This window comes from Platalea leucorodia (assembly GCF_965183815.1).
Source record: "Platalea leucorodia genome assembly, chromosome: 5".
In the NCBI taxonomy this organism is placed as follows: domain Eukaryota; kingdom Metazoa; phylum Chordata; class Aves; order Pelecaniformes; family Threskiornithidae; genus Platalea; species Platalea leucorodia.
In genome coordinates, this window is record NC_138827.1 from 76,183,343 (window position 1) to 76,205,403 (window position 22,061).

At 36.1% G+C, this 22,061-nt stretch overlaps 1 protein-coding gene across 1 annotated transcript in view; it reads left to right on the top strand.

The window, feature by feature from the left end:
• The first annotated feature begins 1,472 nt into the window (after positions 1–1,472).
• The window catches only part of TTN (titin), a 241,644-nt gene continuing 221,055 nt past the window's right edge, over positions 1,473–22,061 (top strand). The window contains exons 1-20 of the mRNA XM_082311459.1: positions 1,473–1,503; positions 3,699–3,802; positions 6,383–6,586; positions 7,310–7,597; positions 8,365–8,453; positions 8,544–8,788; positions 10,534–10,822; positions 11,066–11,218; positions 11,703–11,822; positions 12,881–13,018; positions 16,193–16,468; positions 16,582–16,707; positions 17,818–18,099; positions 18,379–18,444; positions 18,940–19,198; positions 19,517–19,577; positions 19,691–19,903; positions 20,626–20,768; positions 21,435–21,640; positions 21,755–21,985. Coding sequence (XP_082167585.1) covers positions 3,712–3,802; positions 6,383–6,586; positions 7,310–7,597; positions 8,365–8,453; positions 8,544–8,788; positions 10,534–10,822; positions 11,066–11,218; positions 11,703–11,822; positions 12,881–13,018; positions 16,193–16,468; positions 16,582–16,707; positions 17,818–18,099; positions 18,379–18,444; positions 18,940–19,198; positions 19,517–19,577; positions 19,691–19,903; positions 20,626–20,768; positions 21,435–21,640; positions 21,755–21,985 — 3,480 coding nt within the window. The 5' untranslated portion in view covers positions 1,473–1,503; positions 3,699–3,711. The remainder of the gene's footprint in view (positions 1,504–3,698; positions 3,803–6,382; positions 6,587–7,309; positions 7,598–8,364; positions 8,454–8,543; positions 8,789–10,533; positions 10,823–11,065; positions 11,219–11,702; positions 11,823–12,880; positions 13,019–16,192; positions 16,469–16,581; positions 16,708–17,817; positions 18,100–18,378; positions 18,445–18,939; positions 19,199–19,516; positions 19,578–19,690; positions 19,904–20,625; positions 20,769–21,434; positions 21,641–21,754; positions 21,986–22,061) is intronic.

A 22,061-nucleotide genomic window follows, 5' to 3' on the forward strand; every position in this document is an offset into this window, starting at 1 on the left:
CTTGTTCCTTTCAGGTCTGCAAATTATAGTATAATACCCCCTTGCAGGAATCATAGCGATGGTATTCTCTTTCCTTGGCATTTTCTGGAGTTCCTGCTGGAGGTTTCCTTCAGGTTGTTTTCAAACACAAGTGCAGCTGATAGTACAACTTGTGTTTACTTCTCTAGGTATCCTCTGGGAGAGCCTTTTCAATGTGGATCTTGGTAACAGCAGACTGAAGTCCTCCATTTACCAAAACAGTTAAGCATATAAGTAGTCTTATGAGCCAGTTATGTGCTTGAAGAGTTTGCTAGATATGTGTTAGATATATTCCACTTCATAGGGAAGGAAAAGGATTTTTGAATAAGAAGGCAACAATGGAAACAGGCAGATATGGTGGTGTGGCAAAACACCTCCCATTCCAGCTAAAGACAAGCATAGTCTTCTAACTCTGACCTCTGTTTCAGAGACAACCAATCTAATGGTACAATTAGCTGCACAGACTGACGAAGCTGGGCTAGTGGAAGTTCACAAACCCATACGCCATTCCATGGATGATTAACTCTGTGGTCTGCACAAGGCCTCCACAGGACTAGAAAAAAGCCGTCAGACTTAAAATCTGCTTTTTTGGAAATTACAGTAGTTGTCTGTGTTAATTTACCTTCACATAACTTATATTTCTGCACTTTGTATGCTATTGTTTGTTAAGCTTAACTGCTTGGAACATCCAACAGTAAAACTGTGAAGCAAACAAAATAAAACCAGAGCGCCAAATCTCTATATTACCAAATGCAATTTTAGAATTCAAAGCTACGGAAAAAAAAATATTTAAACGGTGTATTCTAATAGTGTACAGCCACATGCCTGAGCTCAGCTTACTTATTTAGTCTGGTGATTGACAGATGCATTTGGTAGCTTCTTGAATGTTTTACAATGAAAGAAAGTAAGGCTGAATCTCACTGATATTACTACTTCTGACTTGTCCGTATCCTCTGCTTCTTTATTACTTTCTTTGTCTTGTGCTTATGACTTAGGAAATTTGCAATGGCTTGTAAACTGCACATTATAAGTGAAATGGAATTATAAATCAAAATCTTTGGAACAGATGATGTTTCCTCAGTGAATCCCTTTTGTGCTTCCAAAATTATCGTTGTCAATCAAACCAACAGGTGGTGTATGGTTACACAGAGTGGACCCCTTCTCACGAGATACTTTCTTTTAGGAAACCAATCAGAAACGGCACTGACATGATGAGGCAAAGCTGTCAGCAGAGCTGGGGTATATAAAGCAAAACAACTATGTTAGCACTTCTGAGCAGTCGTGCATTCCCCGCCTCGCCTCGGGTGTAGGGATTGCAAAAAAACAAAACTACACTGTCAAGACTGTGTAGTTTTGTTTTTATGATTAGAGGCTCTACAATTCTCATGCTGGGATTGCCTAAAAAAATCTTACTCTGGATAAGGACGTCGTTCAAGAAGATTTCGTTGGGCTTAGCCCACTCTTACAGGCACTTTGAGAGATCAGGTTAGTAGCATGTTTCTGCTAGTGTAATGAGTATTTTATCAGTCATTAATAATCCTGATATGATCTATTATTTATAAATTTGCTCACGCGGGGTATAGGTTTCAGAGTATAGACAGGGAGCACTTAAATTCTCTAGCAAGATTACGTCTTAAAATTCTGGGAGTAAATTTTGATTACACGCAGCAAAAAAGTTGTCCAGTATATTTGTTGTTCAAGACTATATAAATTAAGATTTGAAAAGTGCATGGAAATATCTGCTTAACTTAAAAACTCCTTTCTCTTGGGAGTGTTCAAGGTTATGCTACTGAGAGATAAACTGAGAAGCTCCAAGAATAGCTCTGATAAAATGCATATGGTATCAGCTAAGCGCTGATGACTTTTTAAGGGAATCAACTGCTAAGGTATCAATTACATGGCAGCTCTGGAACACTTGTCTGCTGTCATTCATAGCTGGGAAGGTTATTTCTGGAACATGACATTTCAGATGCATACTTTCAATTCTAATTATACAAAAAGCCTTATAAGATCAGATCATCATCAAAATTTGCCTAGACAATGAAATATATAAAGTTTGTGTGAACTCAATTACAATTTTACTTAATTAAATATTTTCCAATCTATTCTGGAGTCAGGAAATTACATATATATATATATATATAAGCTTTCATAATGTTTAATTATATTGTAAGATTATTTCCACATATTTTAGCTGAGCTTCAAAACATAGTTATAACTGATGTAGATCTTAATGAATTACACGTGACAGACATTTGTCTTCATCTTCCTTTCAGAAAACTAGTGTTGTATTAGGATGAAATGTCAGTCATTTCTTTCTAATTTGAACTCATTTCCTCCCAGCCTTGAAGCTGAAAAGCTTTGATAAAAGGCTGTTCCTCTGTCAAGCTGGAACAAGTATCCAGATAACCAGTAAAGGCAATTAAAAAGCAGCTCAAAATCCCAGTACAATATCCAGTTCTGCCCTTATGCACTTATTGTATGTAGGCATCAGGCACTGATTTCAATGAAGGAACTCATGTCATGAAGAATTTTCACCCCTTTGAAAAGCAGCATAAATTTGGCTCATAGTGAAAGAAACTTCACTTTCTCATTAATTTTTAAGTTAAGCCTGGGACTGTCACAAAATCAGGCACAAAAGCCAGAGTAAACAACACTAAATATGTGAGTGAGATAGACCTGAAAAGATTATGGGGTTAACCCTTGCTTAGTAAGACATGATATGTTCTCAGGTGAATTTTTTAATGAGAAAAATTGTAACTTTAATGTATGATACTCTTAAGAAGATACTAGCTACATTTTAAAAACCTGCACAATTCAACATCAGTAAATAAATATGTCCGTGCAAATATAAAATAATCCTGATACAGAAGCTTTTCTAGTCGCAGTGTGCTATTTTAAATTAAGATCTTGTAGCATAGGAAGAGAAAGCAAACTATTTTTCTTTCAGATTTCATATGGATCTGCAGTTGTTCAAACCATCAGTGTCACTGGCTACCTTATATCCTAGCTCACATTTCGAAGGTGGCTGTCTTCCCATATTCAAAATTCCACTGAGAGACTCTCTGAGAAAGAGTAGAATTTTATCTGCATCTTTAATGCCAATATGTTTCTGTGTAAAATGAAGTTATTCACTACTTACACACTACTTTTAAAAGAGAGCCTCCTGGCATTTTTTTAATTATTAAAAGCCAAATAGATTGTGGATCTTCACATTTTTTTCAGTTGCTACTTAGTGACCTAGTTGTCTTCCCATTGGAGAATGCAAATTCTTTGCACTAACAAAACATTTTCAAATCATTCAAAAAATTTTCACATGGAGATTATTTTCTCTTTAGGTAAAGGAGATTAATGGACAAGTAGAGGCTAGATGACCTGCACAAGGTCATGCAATGAGTCAAACAGAACTTTGTCTCCTGCTGCATACTTGTAATGCCAAATCACAACTTCACTAAATATGTTTCACATGCAACTCAGCCAAGTGTGCCCTAAAAGTAATTTGCTATACAGCTTTGTCAAAACCTACAGTCTTCACATTTCACCAAGTCAATGTGATTTAAAACTGAGAAGAGTAAATTGTTACGAAAATAATTACAAATATTCCTAAAATCTAGCAAGAAGGATGTGCATATAATAACAACTTCACCATTGACATCTAATTATGTTTTTCTTGTTTTCAGAGTGCCTGTAAAGATGACGACAAAAGCACCAACATTTACACAGCCGTTACAAAGTGTTGTGGCACTGGAGGGTAGTGCCGCAACCTTTGAGGCTCATATTAGTGGTAAGGTTTTGACTCATTCTTGCAAGATTGATTGTCTTTTATTATTATTTTTGGTAGCATTTATGCTAAGACAAACGATAACACTTTTTATAGATCATAATCTGATCTGAATGGGTAAAGATCAGTGCTGAAATGTGAGTATATATCTACATTGTACGGTACTGATAGGCACTACGAGGTGCTGTCAGATATCCACAAACACACTGCATAAAGTTACAAGGCTTCCCAGGCAATAGCCAATCATCCTGCCAATGAGACTGGTGTCTAATTCTCAGGTATGTTAGAATCATCAGACTGGGGGGAAACAGCATTAAAAGTATATACATAAAAATGCATACTGTGCTAATAAGAGAACTTCATATGGATGCAGAAAGAATAAACTTGTTTGGATGATGATCAGACAGAATGAGGAGTCAAGGTGCAAAAGGCAAGATGTATGCTAGTTCTTCATTGACCTAATGCTAAGCCTTATGCTGGCTAAGCTGTATTTCTACCTTTTGTGCCCTTGAGTTTACTTAATTCCAGAGTTCTGGTAGGGGGGTTAAAAGCACAAAATCTAGGTCCACGTGGCCACTGAAGAGGACAGAAAACCCTAGTTTCCTAGATAGTAGATGTGTATGGTGACCATGATGGTAGTGCAAGGCTGGATTAATATAATTTGTCGATGCAGTTTCAAGACGCTACATAATTTTAAAGGATACTTCATTTTGCCAGTCTACACACTATTAAAACACCCTATTTTGTACAAAAACCCGTGCAAACCCCCAAAATAACTTTACCAGATAACCAACACCCTGTTCTAAGAGTGCCTCTGACCTCAGCAGTGACTAAGGAGAAATGACACATGTTCCTGCTGATGGAATTATATTGTCTTACAGGCATTAGCAATGTGATGATCCACATACCGTAAAACACTACCCAGATGCACTGTGACAGGTGCAAACACATGATCTCTCCAACTATAAAGATCTCTGACATCTATGGTCCACTGTGGTTCAACCCTTGGTCCCTTTGGATAACACTGGCTCACGCAAGGTTCACACAAGGTGTTTGAACATGTCCTGTAGTCTACATCCATGACAATTTTTCGTGCCTTATTCTGTTATTCGGCCCTCTACTCTTCAGTTAATTGCCCTGACTTTGTCTTGTTGCGTGTACACTGTAAATTTTCTGTGAAAAGTTTCTTTCCACCCCTGATTATAGTACTTATTATTATTATGAATACATAAATATATCATCAGAACAAGTTAGGATGCTAATATTATGGCACAATGTGTGATTTTGGCTATTTTCATTTGTGTGATATCATGGAGTACTTGAGAGGGGAACTTGATTTCTTACTACAAGGAGATACAGCAGTTTTTCTAATGGCATATACCGTATTTGTACTTTAGTCCCAAATATCATGTGAGGTAATCTCCTGTTAACTTTTATTCACATTGTGTGATTCTGGAATATCTTTCCTGCCCCAAAAGCATCCACCGAGATTGACAGATCTGACAGCGGCTTGGCATTTAGTTTTTCTAATGCATAAAAAATATGAAAGTTTTATTTCTTGAACTAATTGCATAGATAACGGACTACACAGCTTTATTCTGCTACATTGTCTGCCCTTCCTGTCTGTCATGAATTATTGTGAATTTGAAATTCAGACTTTCTGTTAATCTCTGATAACACTGCCCTTGTATATACAAGTCAAGTATTAATACAGAGCTACAATTCAAATGTGAAGAGCTCAGTTAATATAAGAGTACCAAGAAGAGCTTAGCAAACACCTGAGACAAAAATTTTACCAGTTCGTCAAATGGATTTCGGTTGCTCAATAAAGTTGGCTGAATAGAACACTGGGAAGAGAATTTCCACTAGGAATCTAAAATCAGCATTTAAAGCTAAAAAAACAGCTATAGATATAGATGAAACTCTTCTGACCAGAAGACTTTTGTTCATGACCCTGACAACAAAAGAATAATGTTTGAATAACCAAAGATCAGCGGATTCCAGTTGACTGTTTTCCACCAAACTCAAAGAGAATTCATTCCAGAAAAAAGAAACAAATAACCAAAACATTAATAGCACTTGATGTTAATGTCTACAACAGTCACTTTTTCTGTCACTTCATTTTCTAAAATCATTTAGTGTTAGGACAACTACTTGGTTGGAAGTTCTGATTTTTACTTTGTCTCCAAACTATTGGACTGGATAATTTTGTTAGCAATGCTGCTTAGATAATAGCAAATAAATAAAAAAAAAAAAACCCTCATGTGCATTAATTCACCCCACTCATAATTCTGATGAACTTTTATTCCTCAACAGGATTGCCAAACACTACAGTCCACTCATTATTCGAGTGATTTCCTAAATGCAGTAGCCTGTGCAGTTGTCCTATTGCTCTGTGTATTTTAAAGACCTTTCTAAAAAGAAATTCCTTTACCACTGCGTCACTGAATGTAGAATCATAAACCTGTACCTATGGCATAACACTCCACTGCAACTGTGTATACGTGAGCGAGTATTATGGTAATTTTGTGTATCTGGCATTTCATAGCATCTTATTCTCCTTTTGTCTTCCTTTTCCTTTAGGTTTCCCAGTTCCTGAGGTGAGCTGGTATCGGGATGGCCAGGTTCTCTCTGCTGCAACTCTGCCCGGTGTGCAGATCTCGTTTAGTGATGGCCGCGCTAAACTGGTGATCCCCACCGTGACAGAAGCAAACAGTGGAAGATACACCGTACAAGCCACCAATGGATCTGGGCAAGCAACTAGTACTGCTGAGCTACTTGTCACAGGTATCAAGCACCTAAAGAAAGGCACCTCTCTCTGCTAGCAATGTGAGAAAGAGAGTGATAAGAGAAGTGTCACAGATAATGAAAAACGTTTGGATTTGAAGTACATGATTAGCAAAGAAATAGCAAACCAAATTCCTTTTCCTAAAGCAGTCTAGAATTCAGCATATATTCTCACCAGTAAGTTCTAACAGCATTCTTTACACCTTACCTGTATAAAGTGTAATCTTTATCTTGTAAACTCTTAATCACAATTACACCTTCTGGCTTAGCCCTGTATACTTCTGCTCATGTGATCTGTCACATTGGCTACATTCAAACCACGCATAAAAGAAAGGACAAAGTTCTGCAGGATGGAACCGTTAATGATATTTAATGATATAAATTATATTTATCAGAATAACTCACATAAAGGGCCATACCCAAGAGACTGTACTTACTACCTATTGTTATAATCAATGTATCTCTAATTCTAGAAACATTTGCAATCGTGGACATAATCAGAAACATCAGAAATTTTAAACACATGAAAAAAGTTAAGGGTGTTTGCATTTTGGCAAATCAACTCCTAATGTTTTGAATGTTTGAGAAGGTAGTATCATCTGTCAGTAGCATGTGAAGGAGAAGTAGACCTTGTGCACTTCTAGTAATGAAAATATCTAGCCTTTACAATTCTTTTTAACAGACGTTATTGTTTTCCTATTTATTTCTTCAATAAAACTGCAGCTGGAACAGCACCACCAAACTTCTCACAACGACTACAGAGCATGACTGCAAGGCAGGGAAGTCAAGTTCGACTTGACGTGAGAGTGACTGGAATCCCTACACCTGTGGTGAAGTTCTATCGGGATGGAGTAGAAATTCAAAGCTCCCCCGATTTTCAAATTTTACAAGAAGGAGACCTTTACAGCTTAATAATTGCAGAAGCATATCCTGAAGACTCCGGTACCTATTCAGTAAATGCCACAAATAATGTGGGACGTGCTACTTCAACAGCTGAATTGCTAATTCAAGGTAATGGAGCTGAAGTTGCAAGCCATGAAAATAAGAGAGCATCCATTGTTGTAATGGTACAATACACACCACTTCATCAAAGTTATATCAATAAGTTCATTTATAACTTCTTTCTCAAGAGTTATTAACTTGCTGTGAAAAAGCAGTGTCTTTGGTGAAATTTGTCAAAGGTTTTTGTCTGAGAATTTAAAAGGGCCTTTTCTCCAGAATGGGTCTTCTTTAAACTGAGGATACAGTACACAGACAAAAGTGTGAGATACTTTCAGTTGTTCTCATTTTGTTCTGTAGATTTCTCAAAGTTGTATTTGTAAGCTGGCTTTCTTATAATAGATATATTAGATTGCACAACTGTACATCGTCTTGTAAATGAGCCTGGTAAGGGTGAAGACAGTTCTTAGATAGGGGAGAATTGTAGCAGTGAATCATTTTACCCAGAACAGTCTTGCTTGGATTTCACCTCAGTCAGGCCTCCAGACTGCGTAGTCATTTGAGACACAGGACTGATTCTGAAGAACCTACAATATGTGTTTTGTTTTGGTTCGTTTGGGTGTTTTTTCTAATGACATAGTAATGCAGAAATATTATTTCAGCTGTTTTCACAATTATCTGTGTAGAGATACTGCAGGAAAAACAGATGGTTGTTTAATTCTTTCTCTGTTGTTTATATGCATTTGTATATAATTGGAATTGACCATCATTTGTTTCTGCACCTGCTTATTGTTTCTTGCCATATGTAATTCTCCTGACCGTGTTTTCTCTTCCAAAAGGTGAGGAAGAAGCCGTTCCTGCTAAAAAGACAAAGACAATTGTTTCGACTGCTCAGATTTCACAAACAAGACAAGCCAGAATTGAAAAGGTATATTTTTCAAAAACAAAGCAGGTAAGGCTAAAATGTGGATGATTGTTTCTACAGTATCTCAGACTTGTTTTCTTGATTTCATTGTAGAAGATTGAAGCCCACTTTGATGCCAGATCGCTTACAAGTGTTGAAATGGTCATAGAAGGTGCAACAGCCCAACAGCTCCCACACAAAGCACCTCCACGAATGCCTCCAAGACCTACATCAAAATCACCAACCCCACCAATAATTGCTGCAAAAGCACAAATGGCACGACAGCAATCACCATCACCTGTTAGACAATCACCATCACCTGTAAGACATGTCAGAGCACCAACACCCTCACCAGTAAGGTAAACTTATTATTCTTTCGAACAAGATGGCTTTTTGAATCACTTTCACATATAGCAATAATGCTGTAGAATGAAAGCATAGTACAAAATGGAAGAATGCACTGACTTAATACTGACTGAGCTTATTCTGACTGTGAGCTATAATGTGCTATATTTGCCACTGCTATAGAAGTGCGTGCCTCTTCTGTAAATTTTCTATCCCATATGGAAGAAAATCCTTTAGAGAATAAATCCCATTTGATTGCTCTACATACAGCTGAAGTAGCACTCAAAGCTCCAAGTTCATGGTGAAAGAGAAGAAAACAGTAGAGCAGTTGGCCCTTGATTATTTTAGACGAACAAAGAAAAGAGCAATGACACCCTGATGAGTGGCAAACAGAATAGAAGAATATGTAAAAAAATGTGAACACATGTTCTATGTGTGTGCTGGTAGTGACTGCAGAAATAATGTTTTGAAGGTAGGCAAGGTAAATGTGGTTATGGAAAAATGAATTTTAGCTCTGCTGCATAAAGGGTCTTAAGAGGGAAAGTGAATGATTTGAAGAGCAGGACTCGCGGTCTGGGAGACCCCAGGAGGTCTGTGCTGAGGCAGGTAAAGAGAAAATTGCTTTGAAATTCCTGCAGTTTCAGCATCCTGAACCACCAGCATCATGGAAGGAATGTCTCCAAGCTCAGAAGAGCCCCATTTAAATTACCAGAGCTAGGTATGCTGGTGAATTTTGCCCCATTCAGAATAGCTTGCAAGGACAGGAAGAAATTGATTGAGAGTAACTAGCAATAACAAACTGCATAGATGAAAGAATAATTCAATAGTGCCATCTAGAGTGCATATGGAACTAGAAGTTTGTACTCCCCTGCTAGTCAAACTATTTTTAGACATACAACACATTAGAAATCTAAAAATTAATATGATGCTGCTGCCCCCTACTGCTGCAATTTGTTAATGTTATCTGGGAAATACAGCATAAAAATTCCTCTCAAAGAAAATCTAAGTTAAAAAGCCTGTTAAAGCATTTTGAAAAATGCTTTAAAATTATCTGCTAGGACTGGGATTGAATTTTTGGAATATCAAAATTTAGAAACTAGCACTTTCCAAGTGGCTACCAGTTATTATGGGTGAGATTTGTAAATGTAAGTATGGGAAAAAATATAGACCCTGATCAGAAGCTTGCCTAGGGTCTGAACACATGTATGGATGACACATGGAAATGAGATGTGGTGCAGGAGTAGATACGGTTATGTTGTTGCTAGGTGGCTGCCACATGTTATTTTTACAAAGAGCAGCTGCACTAATCATTTTGTCTCTCTACAGAGACCGGGACACAAATAGAATATATAGTACTCAAACCTGTAAGCCTTTTATATTATTCCTGTTAGGAGAATTAAGACAGAGTGAATGGAAACTAATGATGTATTTTTATATTTAAATATATGTGCTTGAGTGAAATGCCCTTTGACATTTGCCCTTATTTCTTTCTGGAAATCTAACTAAGCTACTACAAAGATGTTACAGTTATGAGTATGACAAAAACACACATTCGGCATAATGTTAAAAACAGATAAGTGTAATTTACAAGTTGAACACCTCAAAAACTTAAAAAAACCCCCAAACCTACAAAGTACTGAAGATACCCTAAATGGGGAGTGAATTCAAGTTCAGGCTGAAGTTGTTTATATAATTGTCATCGTATGACACTACATCAATTATATATATAATATATATTAATACTTTATTTTTTCATTAGGTCAGTTTCTCCTGCGGGAAGAATCTCCACCTCACCTATTAGACCAGTGAAATCTCCATCTCCAATCCGTAAAACACATGTAGTGACAACAGCTGGGGCCGAAGTCCTTCCTCCTTGGAAGCAGGAAGGATATGCTGCAACCACAGAAGCCCAGATGAAAGAAACAAGAGTATCTACAAGCGCTACCCAAATAAGAACTGAAGAAAGATGGGAGGGGAGATACGGGGTCCAAGAACAAGTTACCATTAGTGGTGCTACTGCTGGTGAGGTTGCGGCTGGTGCTAGAGAGGTAAAGTCTATTTTTGGAAAGAGCATTGATTTTGCTCTATGTGTGGACACACCACTGATGAATAGATCTGCTAAATGGAATCTGAGAGGCTGTGTATAAAAACGTGTCTGCATCTGCTGTTGATAGAGTTCTGCTGCAAATATTTAGATGCTTCTTTGCAACATTCTGTCTCTGTACTTGTTTTGTGCTTCTTCTGAATGTATGCAAAACATGAACAAATGTCTTTTGATGTGACTAATATAGGTGAGAAAGGACAGTGAAAAAACAGCAGCTGTTGCTACAGTTGTTGCTGCTGTGGATCAAGCCATGGTGAGAGAACCAGCTCCAGGTGTTGTAGAGCAAACTGCTAAAAGGACAGCAATGACTGCAGTCCACGTCCAACCTGTTCAGGAGCAGGTAGAAATAGAGCACAGACATTCTATGACTGCCCCTTTATCCCTTCTTCCAACATGCAAACAAGGCATGATTCACTGTGAGGAATTAACAAGATCTTACCTAGTGCACCGCAAAAGCATGCATACTCGTGTAGAGCATCTGGACTGTAAAGGAATGCTTGTGGATCACTTCTTCCATTGCTTTCCATCATAGCAGGATTGAACTAATTATTCTTAAACTGTTTTTAAGTTTAACAATTCCTTCTATGAAAGTGATCCTGTATTCTCCCTTGTCATTTATTCTCTAACATTATTCTTACACTGATGAAGTTTCTCCTCTAATATCTCATTTATAATTTCCCCACTACGAATAAAATAATTCTCCCTTGGTAATCTTCCTTCACTTGCATTTCTCTCTTATTTTTCCTTCTCCTCTTATTTTGATGATCAATTTTTTAAAATGAATTTTAAGGCTTTGGTTTTTTGTTTGTTGCTATAAAAATCAGATGAGAAAGGAGGCAACGGTAGTAGTTACCAGTGATAAAGCCACAAAACAAACAGTAATATCAAGAACTAGAGAAGGAACTGTTACTTCACAAGAACAAAGGCACATCTCTCATGAAAAGGTGAATACAGATGTTACCTATGATTGTTATACCCTACCTTGTTCAAAAATCTAATATCTCAACAAAAAGACAAGCCTAGGAACAAGACACATGACGTACTGTAATATTTTTTTTTTCCTTTTATATATGTTCACTCTTCTAGTTTACATTGCTATCATTCTCCTATCTCTCCTTGATGATGACTGTATTTCCTTTTTTATTTCACTTCCATTATTAATACCCAAGAATGTGACAGATAGATAGATAGATAAACTTGCAAAACATTAACTCAGAAAAAAACCCCTATTTTTATAGATTGTATGGTGATTTAATAGATAGTATTCTCAATCATTTAAAGAATTGACATGTAGGAAATACGTGTTAAATTTTCCTTTTTTTTTTTTTTCTGATTTTGGTTCTAAGCTTGGCATTTGTAGCCTGTTTTGTTTGTTGGCAGAACAGTGGGTCAGAAAAAGCAGGACAAACTCATTCTGCATTGAAATCAATTTTGAAAATACTGATGAGTGATTGGAATTTGGATTATTTTGGCATGTGTTTTATCAGAAAAATGTGATTTAATGGAAGACCAGATTTTATAGAGAAATGCTACATTTGCATTCTAGCTGAAATGCATGAGGAAGAAAGTGTAACCTACCTTTAAAGTACTGAGAAACAGAAATCCACCTGGGCAAAAAAATTACATGTTTATGTGCAGATTACATCTGAACTTCTTGGCAAAGTGAAAGTTACCTAAAACTTGTTTTTAATATCCTACACTTTCTCAAACTGATTATGATGCAGGACAGTTTTTCTCTGATCCAATTTGTTTTATTACTGTTTTTAGTAGCAAAGCAAGCGTTTGTGGAATGTTTTAATATTTTTATGCTAAATGTATATACGTTTATAAAAAGTCTGTTTATGTTGTTATTGTTGTTTCCAGACTAGATGATTTTGAAATCCAGAGTTTGACATTTTTCCTCCCTTTAGTTTGTATCATCTTTTCCAAATGTATCGAAAATCACATACCTTATATTTTTAAACAAGATATCATTTAAACTTCTTTATTTGCAAACATCCAGGTAAGAAAAGAACCAGAGAAAACTCCAGTACCCACAGTAACAATTGCCACAGACAAAGTCAAAGAACAAGAAAGAATATCAAGAGCGAGAGAAGAAATATCTACCAGACACGAGCAAGTGCACATTGCTCATGAAAAGGTAAATAAATGTTACAGATGTTTAGCTCATCATTATACTCTAGTAAGTTTATAAACCCTCTTTCTTCATCAAGTGTGCTACGTATCTTTGCTCTGCTTCTTTATGAAGAGAAGATTACAGAACAAAAACTTTATAAAGCAAGGTATTCCAGATATAGGCTCAGCATTGCAGGTCCGGTTCTATTGACTTCATAGCAGCTCTGTCTACAGAGGAAGAGTGCAGCCGCCCTTCCTACAGACCCTTTGAGCATTATGGCTTTTGTTGCCAGGGTACTCAGAATTCATCTGATGCTTAATGGTCTTTGCATTTTGTCTGAAGGTAGATTTCTGAAGGTAAATTGTAAAGGTTATCTCTCATTATACGATATTTACGTGTGGAGTTTGATTTAATGAAGTTCATATTTGTGTGGGGACTGAAGGCATCTGTTAGACCATATTGTGGAACGTTTTTTTGTTGGAGTAACCAATGAAAGAGTTCCATCTTCTGATGGGAATAAATATTAAGCCAGTAACACTCATTTTTATGCAAACAGTTACACAAAATATAACAATGCTATATCACAATTAACTAGGAAGTGGGAAGATTCTTCTTTATTTCACACATAGATTAATGCAATATGTTAATGACTTTGCACTTCATTCAGCTAGCATATAAGATAGGCTATAACTTGGTCTGTGCAAAGGAATTATTTCATTTCTCAGGTGATGTTTTTTTCTTATTGATATACATTCTAAAACCTAATCCCACTTTCCTGAAAAGCTGTGTAATTTTGACAACAGGCATAATTGATTACTATTTTTTTTCTTTACCATAAAAACTAGATAAGAAAGGAAGATATGAAACCTTCTGTACCTAAAGTAGTAATTACCACTGATAAACCTAAACCACCGGTCATAATATCAAAAAGTAAAGAAGGAATTGCTACCAAACAAGAACAAGTGAGCATAACCCATGAAAAGGTGAATAGCACTGTTACAGCCATATTTGGTTTTTTTATCCTCTTCTTTACAAACCTTGTGTCCCTCAAAAAATACTAACTATACAGTTCCAGCTCATTTTTCCTGAGATTTATTCCACTTACAAACTTTTAGAACTACTGTTAATTAGACTATATTACTCCACCTCTCTCTCTCTCTCCTAACTGTTTTTATTAATAGGATGCCCATAATTCTCTTCTGACTGACCTTTGGAATGGACTGACTGACTCCTAAAATGCATTTTAACTTTTTTTTTTATCATTATTTTTATTTAAATAGGTGTCAGGGTGTAACAGTACTTAACAGTATACATATAATACAGAGCTGTGTGCAGCGCACAAGCATCTAACCCCTTAATTCTCCTTCCCTGTTCTCATTCCAAAATGCTTTCCTATTGTTCAAGTATCTTTCAAGATCATATGTAACTGAAACTTTTATTTCTGCTACAATAATTAGATTAAAAAGGAAGCTAAGAAAACCACTGTAGTTCCGAAAATAATTGCCACTGATAAAACCAAAGCACCAGTCACAGTGTCCAGAACCAGAGAAGAAATTACAGCCAAGCAAGAACAAATTCATCTAGCTTATGATCAGGTGAATATAGCTGTTGCAGATGTGAAATGTACTGTTACAATTTGTTTTATCTGCAAACCTCACCTTTGAAGAGCTACTTGGGTACAATAAAATGCCCTCAAATTAATTCCTGATAACATAGCCACTAAGAGGGATGATTGTCAAGTAACAGAGTCAGTGTAATTAAGTTTCTAGTGATAAAGAGGTTTATGTCTCACCCTGTTAGGAAATCCCACTTTTAAGACTACAGTCAGATTTCTCTGTGAAAGCCTACTCCCTACCAATGCCTTTCAAGTAATGTTTACTTGTTCAAATTTCTGACTCTGCAATCTTTTTTTCTGCAAGATGATTCCTTGCAGTTTTATGGCTGTCAGATGAAACAATATCTCTCTATTAAGGTCTGAATTGTATTGTTCCTTGTACAATACAGCCTTTAACATCCATTCAAGTCTGTCCAGTTTACTGCTTCTGACAATCAGACACTTGTTGATGCTCTTTGTTCCAGTAGGACTCCCACAGTAGAGAAGCTTTTCTATTATAATATAGCCAGGAACTCTCATATGTGGAAGAACAACATAGTTGCCAAGAGCTTTTAAAGTCTATCCATCTACTTAGTTAGAAACAGTATGGTACATTCATAAAATACTTTTATAAAATATAAATAAAAGAGCATAGCATATAAAAGTCACTCAGAGGAGTCAGACTGCTAAGAGATTACAGTTACTTGTTAGATTATTTAAATTTAGGGCCAAATTCAAGTTGGTAAAAACAATGACTTCGAAATCACCAACAATACTGAATAAGAGATCCCTGTTACCTAAACACTACTTTAATAATAAAACAAAAATCTCTGTAAACAATCACATTTTGGCCTTGCTTAAGTTATTTTGGTTTAAGGTCATAATGATTTTAAAATCAGCATGAAATTATCTATTAGGTTTTTTCCCATCTACGAGGCATACATTTCATCTGCTCTGTTGCTACATCCAGATCACTTATGACAGTAAAAATAAACACGAGTAGTAATCATCCTATTACCTACCGTTGGCTGACTGAGCAGAAATTTGGAACCAGATAACACAGAAGATAACGGTATTTGTCAGTTATTAGAAACAAATAAAAGTTCTGATACAAATGCGTTATTTCCAATTTCTCAGAAAGCTCAGTTTTCCTTCTTTTGTAAAATAATTTAAAATAGATTACCACTGAATTAACATATGCCTGTGGTAAAAAAATTTGTGGGTATATTCCTTAGTTAATGAATGAGCATACTGACTTTTAAATTATGTGCACATTTACATACCTACCGTACTCTTAGACTATAAAGTATTGAAAGTGGTCTTGCATGCAAATATTGATATGTATAAGGCACACAAGCATAGATATGCTCTGAACATGCATAGATAGAGCTTAGAAAAAAATATGTCTATATCTGAATCTACTGACTGCGAAGTGTATTTATGGGTGAACACATTTGATGTTTACATTATTGCTTTTGCATATCTATGCACTCTCTCTTTGGAATATACTTTACTGAGCATTATATTTATAAGTATTTGCCATATATGTGAGTCTTTACTAAAATGATGAATATTTGTATAAATTCTGTCAATGTTATCTGTAGATTGAAGCTGGAAAAAAGGCTGAAGCTGTAGCTACAGTTGTTGCAGCAGTTGATCAGGCACGCGTTCGATCACCCTGGGAATCAGAACAAGCTGATGAAGCTTATGTAAAGCAGAAAACTTTGGAATATGGCTATAAAGAGCATGCTGTAAAAGACCATGTTGCTCAGGCCCCAGCAGAACGTCACGTTGTCACTAAAGAAGTTAAAACTGTCTATGTTCCTCCTGAGAAACATATCTCAGCTGCTGAAAAGAAGGAAGTTCATGTATCAACAGAGGTTAGACTCAGTTTATATTGCATTCTTTTCCAAAAACTGTGTCCAGGTGAAATCTGTTTCAGTTTGGAGAACAGCATCACATTCTCAACAACTTTTTTCATTGCTTTGTGTAGATAAAAAGAGCAACAGAAACTAAGACTGAGAAAACAATTCATGTTGAGCACCCGCGACCCCGCACAGCAAGTCCTCACTTCACAGTCTCCAAAATTGCTGTTCCTAAACCAGATCATACATATGAGGTAAGAGGTGAAAACTGTATCCAAGAACACCAGCATGCTCGTTTATAAATAACCATTAGGTCACCCGTTCCATTTGGCTTTTCCTCCAACTCTAGTATGGTGCTTTCCCATGAAGAAGAGTTGTATGCTCTCTACAGTTGTTTTTGTTGGCTTGTTTGACTAATAAAGAGCACTGCTGTAAACAGACACATGAACCGCTAAAATGTGATTTGCAATTACTAGATATTTAAACAAGCTTTCATCTGTTTAAGGATGAAGCTTAAATACTTCATGTCATACAGTGAAATCGCAAACATTTGTAATGCAAGTTACATTTTTTAAAGAGCAGAAGTATCCCTCTTCTATCTTATTATGTGCATCAGTTCACTAGGACATTGGAAATAGTGCTTTTTTCTTCCTTGCAGACTACTACATACTAAGCTAATTTTCGAAACAGAAAAAATCCAGACTGCATAATATGACACCATCCATTTTTAATGTTATTTGTTCCATTCTTCTGCTTGACTCCTTCACATAATATGAAAAGTTCTTATTTAATTAATTTTCTCATTGAAGCATACTTTCTCACCTGGACTTTAAAAATGAACTGTTTTTTCCCTCAAACATAATTAAACAGTATAAAAATTACCTAAAATATTTTTGTCTTTAAAGATTTCTGTATGCTTTCCAAAGTTATTACACCTACAATAACATCTTGAAATCTTTTCAGTTATTTTAATCACTGACAGTTATGTAATTAGTAGTAGTGTTTATTGCTGTATCAGACTGATTAAACGGAAAGCTAAAGCTTCAAGTGAATAAATTTAGAGGACATTTCTCATGTTGCACTTAGGAGCTTCTTGACCATTTAAAGATTGAATTCTAAAGTAAAAAAAGAGAAAATATTTGAATGTTAGAAACATCAAAAATAATACAAGGAGATTATGTATCTGGTATTCTACTACTGCAATCTAAAACTAGAAGTAATTTTTGTGTATATTGCTTTTGCAGTATCAACAAATAAGTAACTAAGGAAGCAACCGGAGCACATGCAGTCTGCTCAAGAAATATACTGTCTCCTTTGAAAACAAGAGAACAACAAAGCTGTAACTCTTTCTCTTCTGTTCCTAGGTTTCAATAGCTGGATCTGCCATGGCCACTCTGGAAAAAGAGTTATCAGCTACTTCTGCTGTGCAAAAGATCACCAAGCCCGTGAAACCACCTCAGCTAAAGCCACATGAAGTCAGGATAAAAGCAGAGCCAGTTGCCCCTCCACAGTTTCCATTTGGAGAGGCTGCTGAAACCTATAAAAGTCGCTATGATGTTGAGACTAAAAAAGAGACAGGTGTAAGCATTAAAGGTGAAGCAGTGCGGGAAGAACACTTGGTGTTGCGGAAAGAAGGTGAAGCAAAGGTATGTTATTAAGCAAATTTCCATCACTTTGACTGAATTTCATCTTAAAAACTTAGCATAGCCTCACTTGTTTGCTGTTTCCTCATGGCAATTTTGCACTTTTACAGCATTCTGCTGACTTTTATATTTGTTGCTTTACACAAATCTTTCTAAGGACCTAATATTTACCTATGACAAGCAAAGAGTTCTCTTTACCTAATTTCTTTTTCTTATCTAAATTCTGCTGTTTCTGTCCTTAGCTTTGTTAGGTGTTCATTAACTGTGCTTTAAACAACCTAGGTGACAGAAGCTGCCAGAGTTCCTGTGCCTGCAGAAATCCCTGCTACTCCACCCACCTTAGTCTCAGTAAGTAATTTGTATGTAGATTAGGGGATTTACACTATGTTTTCACCTGTTTTGTATTCTAACTTTTATCTTTGAAAACCTGACCATGAAAATTTGGCTTTATTTAATCTTTTTAACTCTGTATTAGACTTACTCAGCCAATCATTACACTTACTGAGCCAATTTATCTCTTATACAAACTATTCTGAATATATGGGGGTGATTCTTCACAATTATGTTACATAGTAGGTTGACCTTTGCTGCAGTGAAACAATTTCTCACCATTATCTGCATAAACATCAACTACCTTTTCATTTTCTTGTTAATAGCAGTAATGTTCAGAGATCCCAAATCCAGTTTCAAATAACTCCCTTTGGAAAATGCCTCTTTTTTTCCTGGATACACTGCTGAACAGAACACTGTTTTGAAGTAGACATTAAATTTTCCATTCAAATAGGTTTTAGATATTTAAATGAAAATATATACTGACTGTGATACTTATTTTTTGTCATACAGGGCCTCAAAAATAAGACTGTGACTGAAGGTGAGTCTGTCACTCTGGAGTGCCATATCTCTGGTCATCCTCAGCCTACTGTGACATGGTACAGGGAAGACTACAAAATTGAGAGCTCAATGGACTTCCAGATCACTTTCAAAGCAGGGCTTGCTCGCCTTGTGATTCGTGAAGCCTTTGCAGAAGACAGTGGAAGATTTACCTGCACTGCTACCAATAAGGCTGGCAGTGTCAGCACATCTTGCCACCTATACGTGAAAGGCAAGTATATTTATCACTGTAAAAAGATTATAATATTGTTAACTGCATATTACTTGTAACTTAGACATTTTGTCAGCTCCCAAGTAGAACATACGCCTTGAATTTTATCCCAGGGCTGTTAGGTAACAGGGCTGTAAGAATATGAGGAAAAGACCTATTACAGGCTGTTCGAGACTCTAAACCTGCTTCCTCAGTGGAAGTACATGGCCCTCTGAGCCAACTAACTACTTAACCTTCTCTCTCTTTGTGTCAACTAAACTCACTGCTTAGGCACTATTAAAGTATTTTAAAATCAACTATGTCGTACTTGACTTGCAGTTTCAGAAGAAATTGAGACTCGAGAAACCATTTCTGAGAAGGCTGTTACAGAAGAGAAACGGTAAAGTTACTTTCCTAAACAGACTGCTCCTACTGTGGTCATTAGTTTCTTGCACTCTGTTTATGAGAGCTTCAGACATCAGCTCACTTACCTGCACTGAAATCTTATTTCAGCTACGTGGAGACAAAGGACATTGTAATGGAAGATGTCTCTGCTGCAGCAGAGGAAGTATCGGGAGAACCCATACCTCCTTTCTTCATAAGAAAACCCATAGTACATAAATTAATTGAAGGTGGGAGCATTATTTTTGAATGCCAAGTAGGGGGCAACCCAAAGCCACATGTCTACTGGAAAAAAGGTGGAGTTCCTCTAACGACTGGCTACAGGTACTTTGAATACAATGCACAAAAACTATTTAAACATTATTGTTAAGAATATTTAACTAACAGTACCATAATTTTGATTCCCTTACTGATGCTGAGCCAAATAACATCACTGATTTCTGTGAAATTTTATTTTTCAAATGGAAAAATCATAGGATCATGACTTAATGTGAGACTTTAGAAGGCTGCTAAGTTTTAAAATATAAATACTCAAAAGACCATAAAATGAGAAATGCTACATATCCTTAAAAACAAATCAAGAAGTTTTGCATTTGTTTTATCCTGTTTGTGCAATGTTTGCATTCTGTCTATGCAAATGTTGTCTATAGAAAGCCACATATTTTCTAGCAGAGAAAAAAAAATTGTAGTATTCTTGAAATATATCATGCTATAATGACCCATATTAGGACAAACTATATGCACACAGCATGTACCTTTTTACTGTGTCTGATAACTAGATCTCTGATGTTTCAGCACTCATGTTTGCATCCCAGTTATTTTAGTGACAACAGAAACAAAGTAGACCTGTACTCTACTTTCAGCATGGTTACTTTTCCTATGCTGTTCTGCGGATTCATTGAGTGAGAACTGCCTGCAAAAGTTTCTATTTTTTTGTCTTGTACAAATTAGGAGTGATTCTCATTAATTGTATCACTAAAAGCAAATTCACTAAGAAGTCTGTTCATCAGAATTATAGAGAGCTTGTACTTTTATGTTTTCTATAGATACAAAGTGAGTTACAAAAGAGAAACTGGGGAATGCAAACTTGAAATTTCCATGACTTTTGCCGACGATGCCGGAGAATACACTATTGTTGTTCGTAATAAACATGGAGAAGCTTCTGCAACGGTCTCCTTACTAGAAGAAGGTACACTGTAGATTAAAGAAATACGAAAAATATTTCTTAAAATTAACTTTAAAATGGGAAAAATATTTTAAATTGGGCTGCAAATTCTTTGCAGCTTAGTTTGGTCAATTTAAGAAGCATAACGGGAGATCTGGTGGCTCTGTTTCTGCAAGACAGAGTATTTGACAGCAGGTTCTTGAAGGACTTATATTCTTTGCTAGAATGTGTAGCTATAGGAACCTCCTTCTGTTGACATCCACAACAGTCTACATAACATAAGACATTCAGAGAGCGATGTGGGGAAAGGAGGTTAATCGAGTAATAGTTTGTTCTCTTACAGGGAAAGAAGCTAAGTTTTTTTTTTTTAAATTGTTCTTGTAAAAATGCATGAAAATTTGCAGGAGACAGAGCCACAGTGAAGAAATTGTAAAATAGTATCTATCTCTACAGGTGCTTCCACTTTGAGAACTAGAACACCTAAGTAGCACAGTAAAACTTTTACCTGTTTATAAAGCTCATCTGAGGGCATCAGTCTTTGCATTTTATTGCTGTTTCTATTTTATTGGTTAAACAGATAGAAACTCTGCTTGAATCACCAAAACCAGTAAAATAAGTTTGTACTTGACTCTATTCAATGCAGTGAAAACCACAAAAACTTATCAAAATTAATGTGTTCTTAATTCTTAGCTGATTATGAAGCCTACATAAAATCACAACAAGAAATGATGTACCAAACTCAGGTGACTGCATATGTACAGGAACCTAAAGTGGCTGAGGTAGCCCCAGCTATTTCATATGGTGACTTTGAAAAAGAATATGAAAAAGAGCAAGCCCTAATTAGGAAGAAAATGGCGAAAGATACAGTGATGGTCAGAACTTTTGTAGAAGATGAGGTATGTCTGCCACTCCATCCTCATTTTGTATACTGACATTTCACCAGTACAAATCACTTCTTTACAAGGTCATTATCTGACACACAGAACTAATGATCTTGCTTTTCTGTATAGGAATTCCATATTTCTTCTTTTGAAGAAAGACTTATCAAGGAAATTGAACTGAGAATTATTAAGACCACCTTAGATGAACTTCTTGAAGAAGATGGAGAGGAGATGATGGTTGATATTTCTGAATCTGAAGCTATAGAAGCAGGATTTGATCTAAGATTAAAGAATTACAGAACCTTTGAAGGGACAGGAGTTACCTTCCATTGCAAGATGACTGGATATCCATTACCAAAGGTACCCCAAACCTGTATGACATTAATCTATTTAAAAAAACATCTGGTGCTCTTGAAAAATCCTTTAACATCTCATT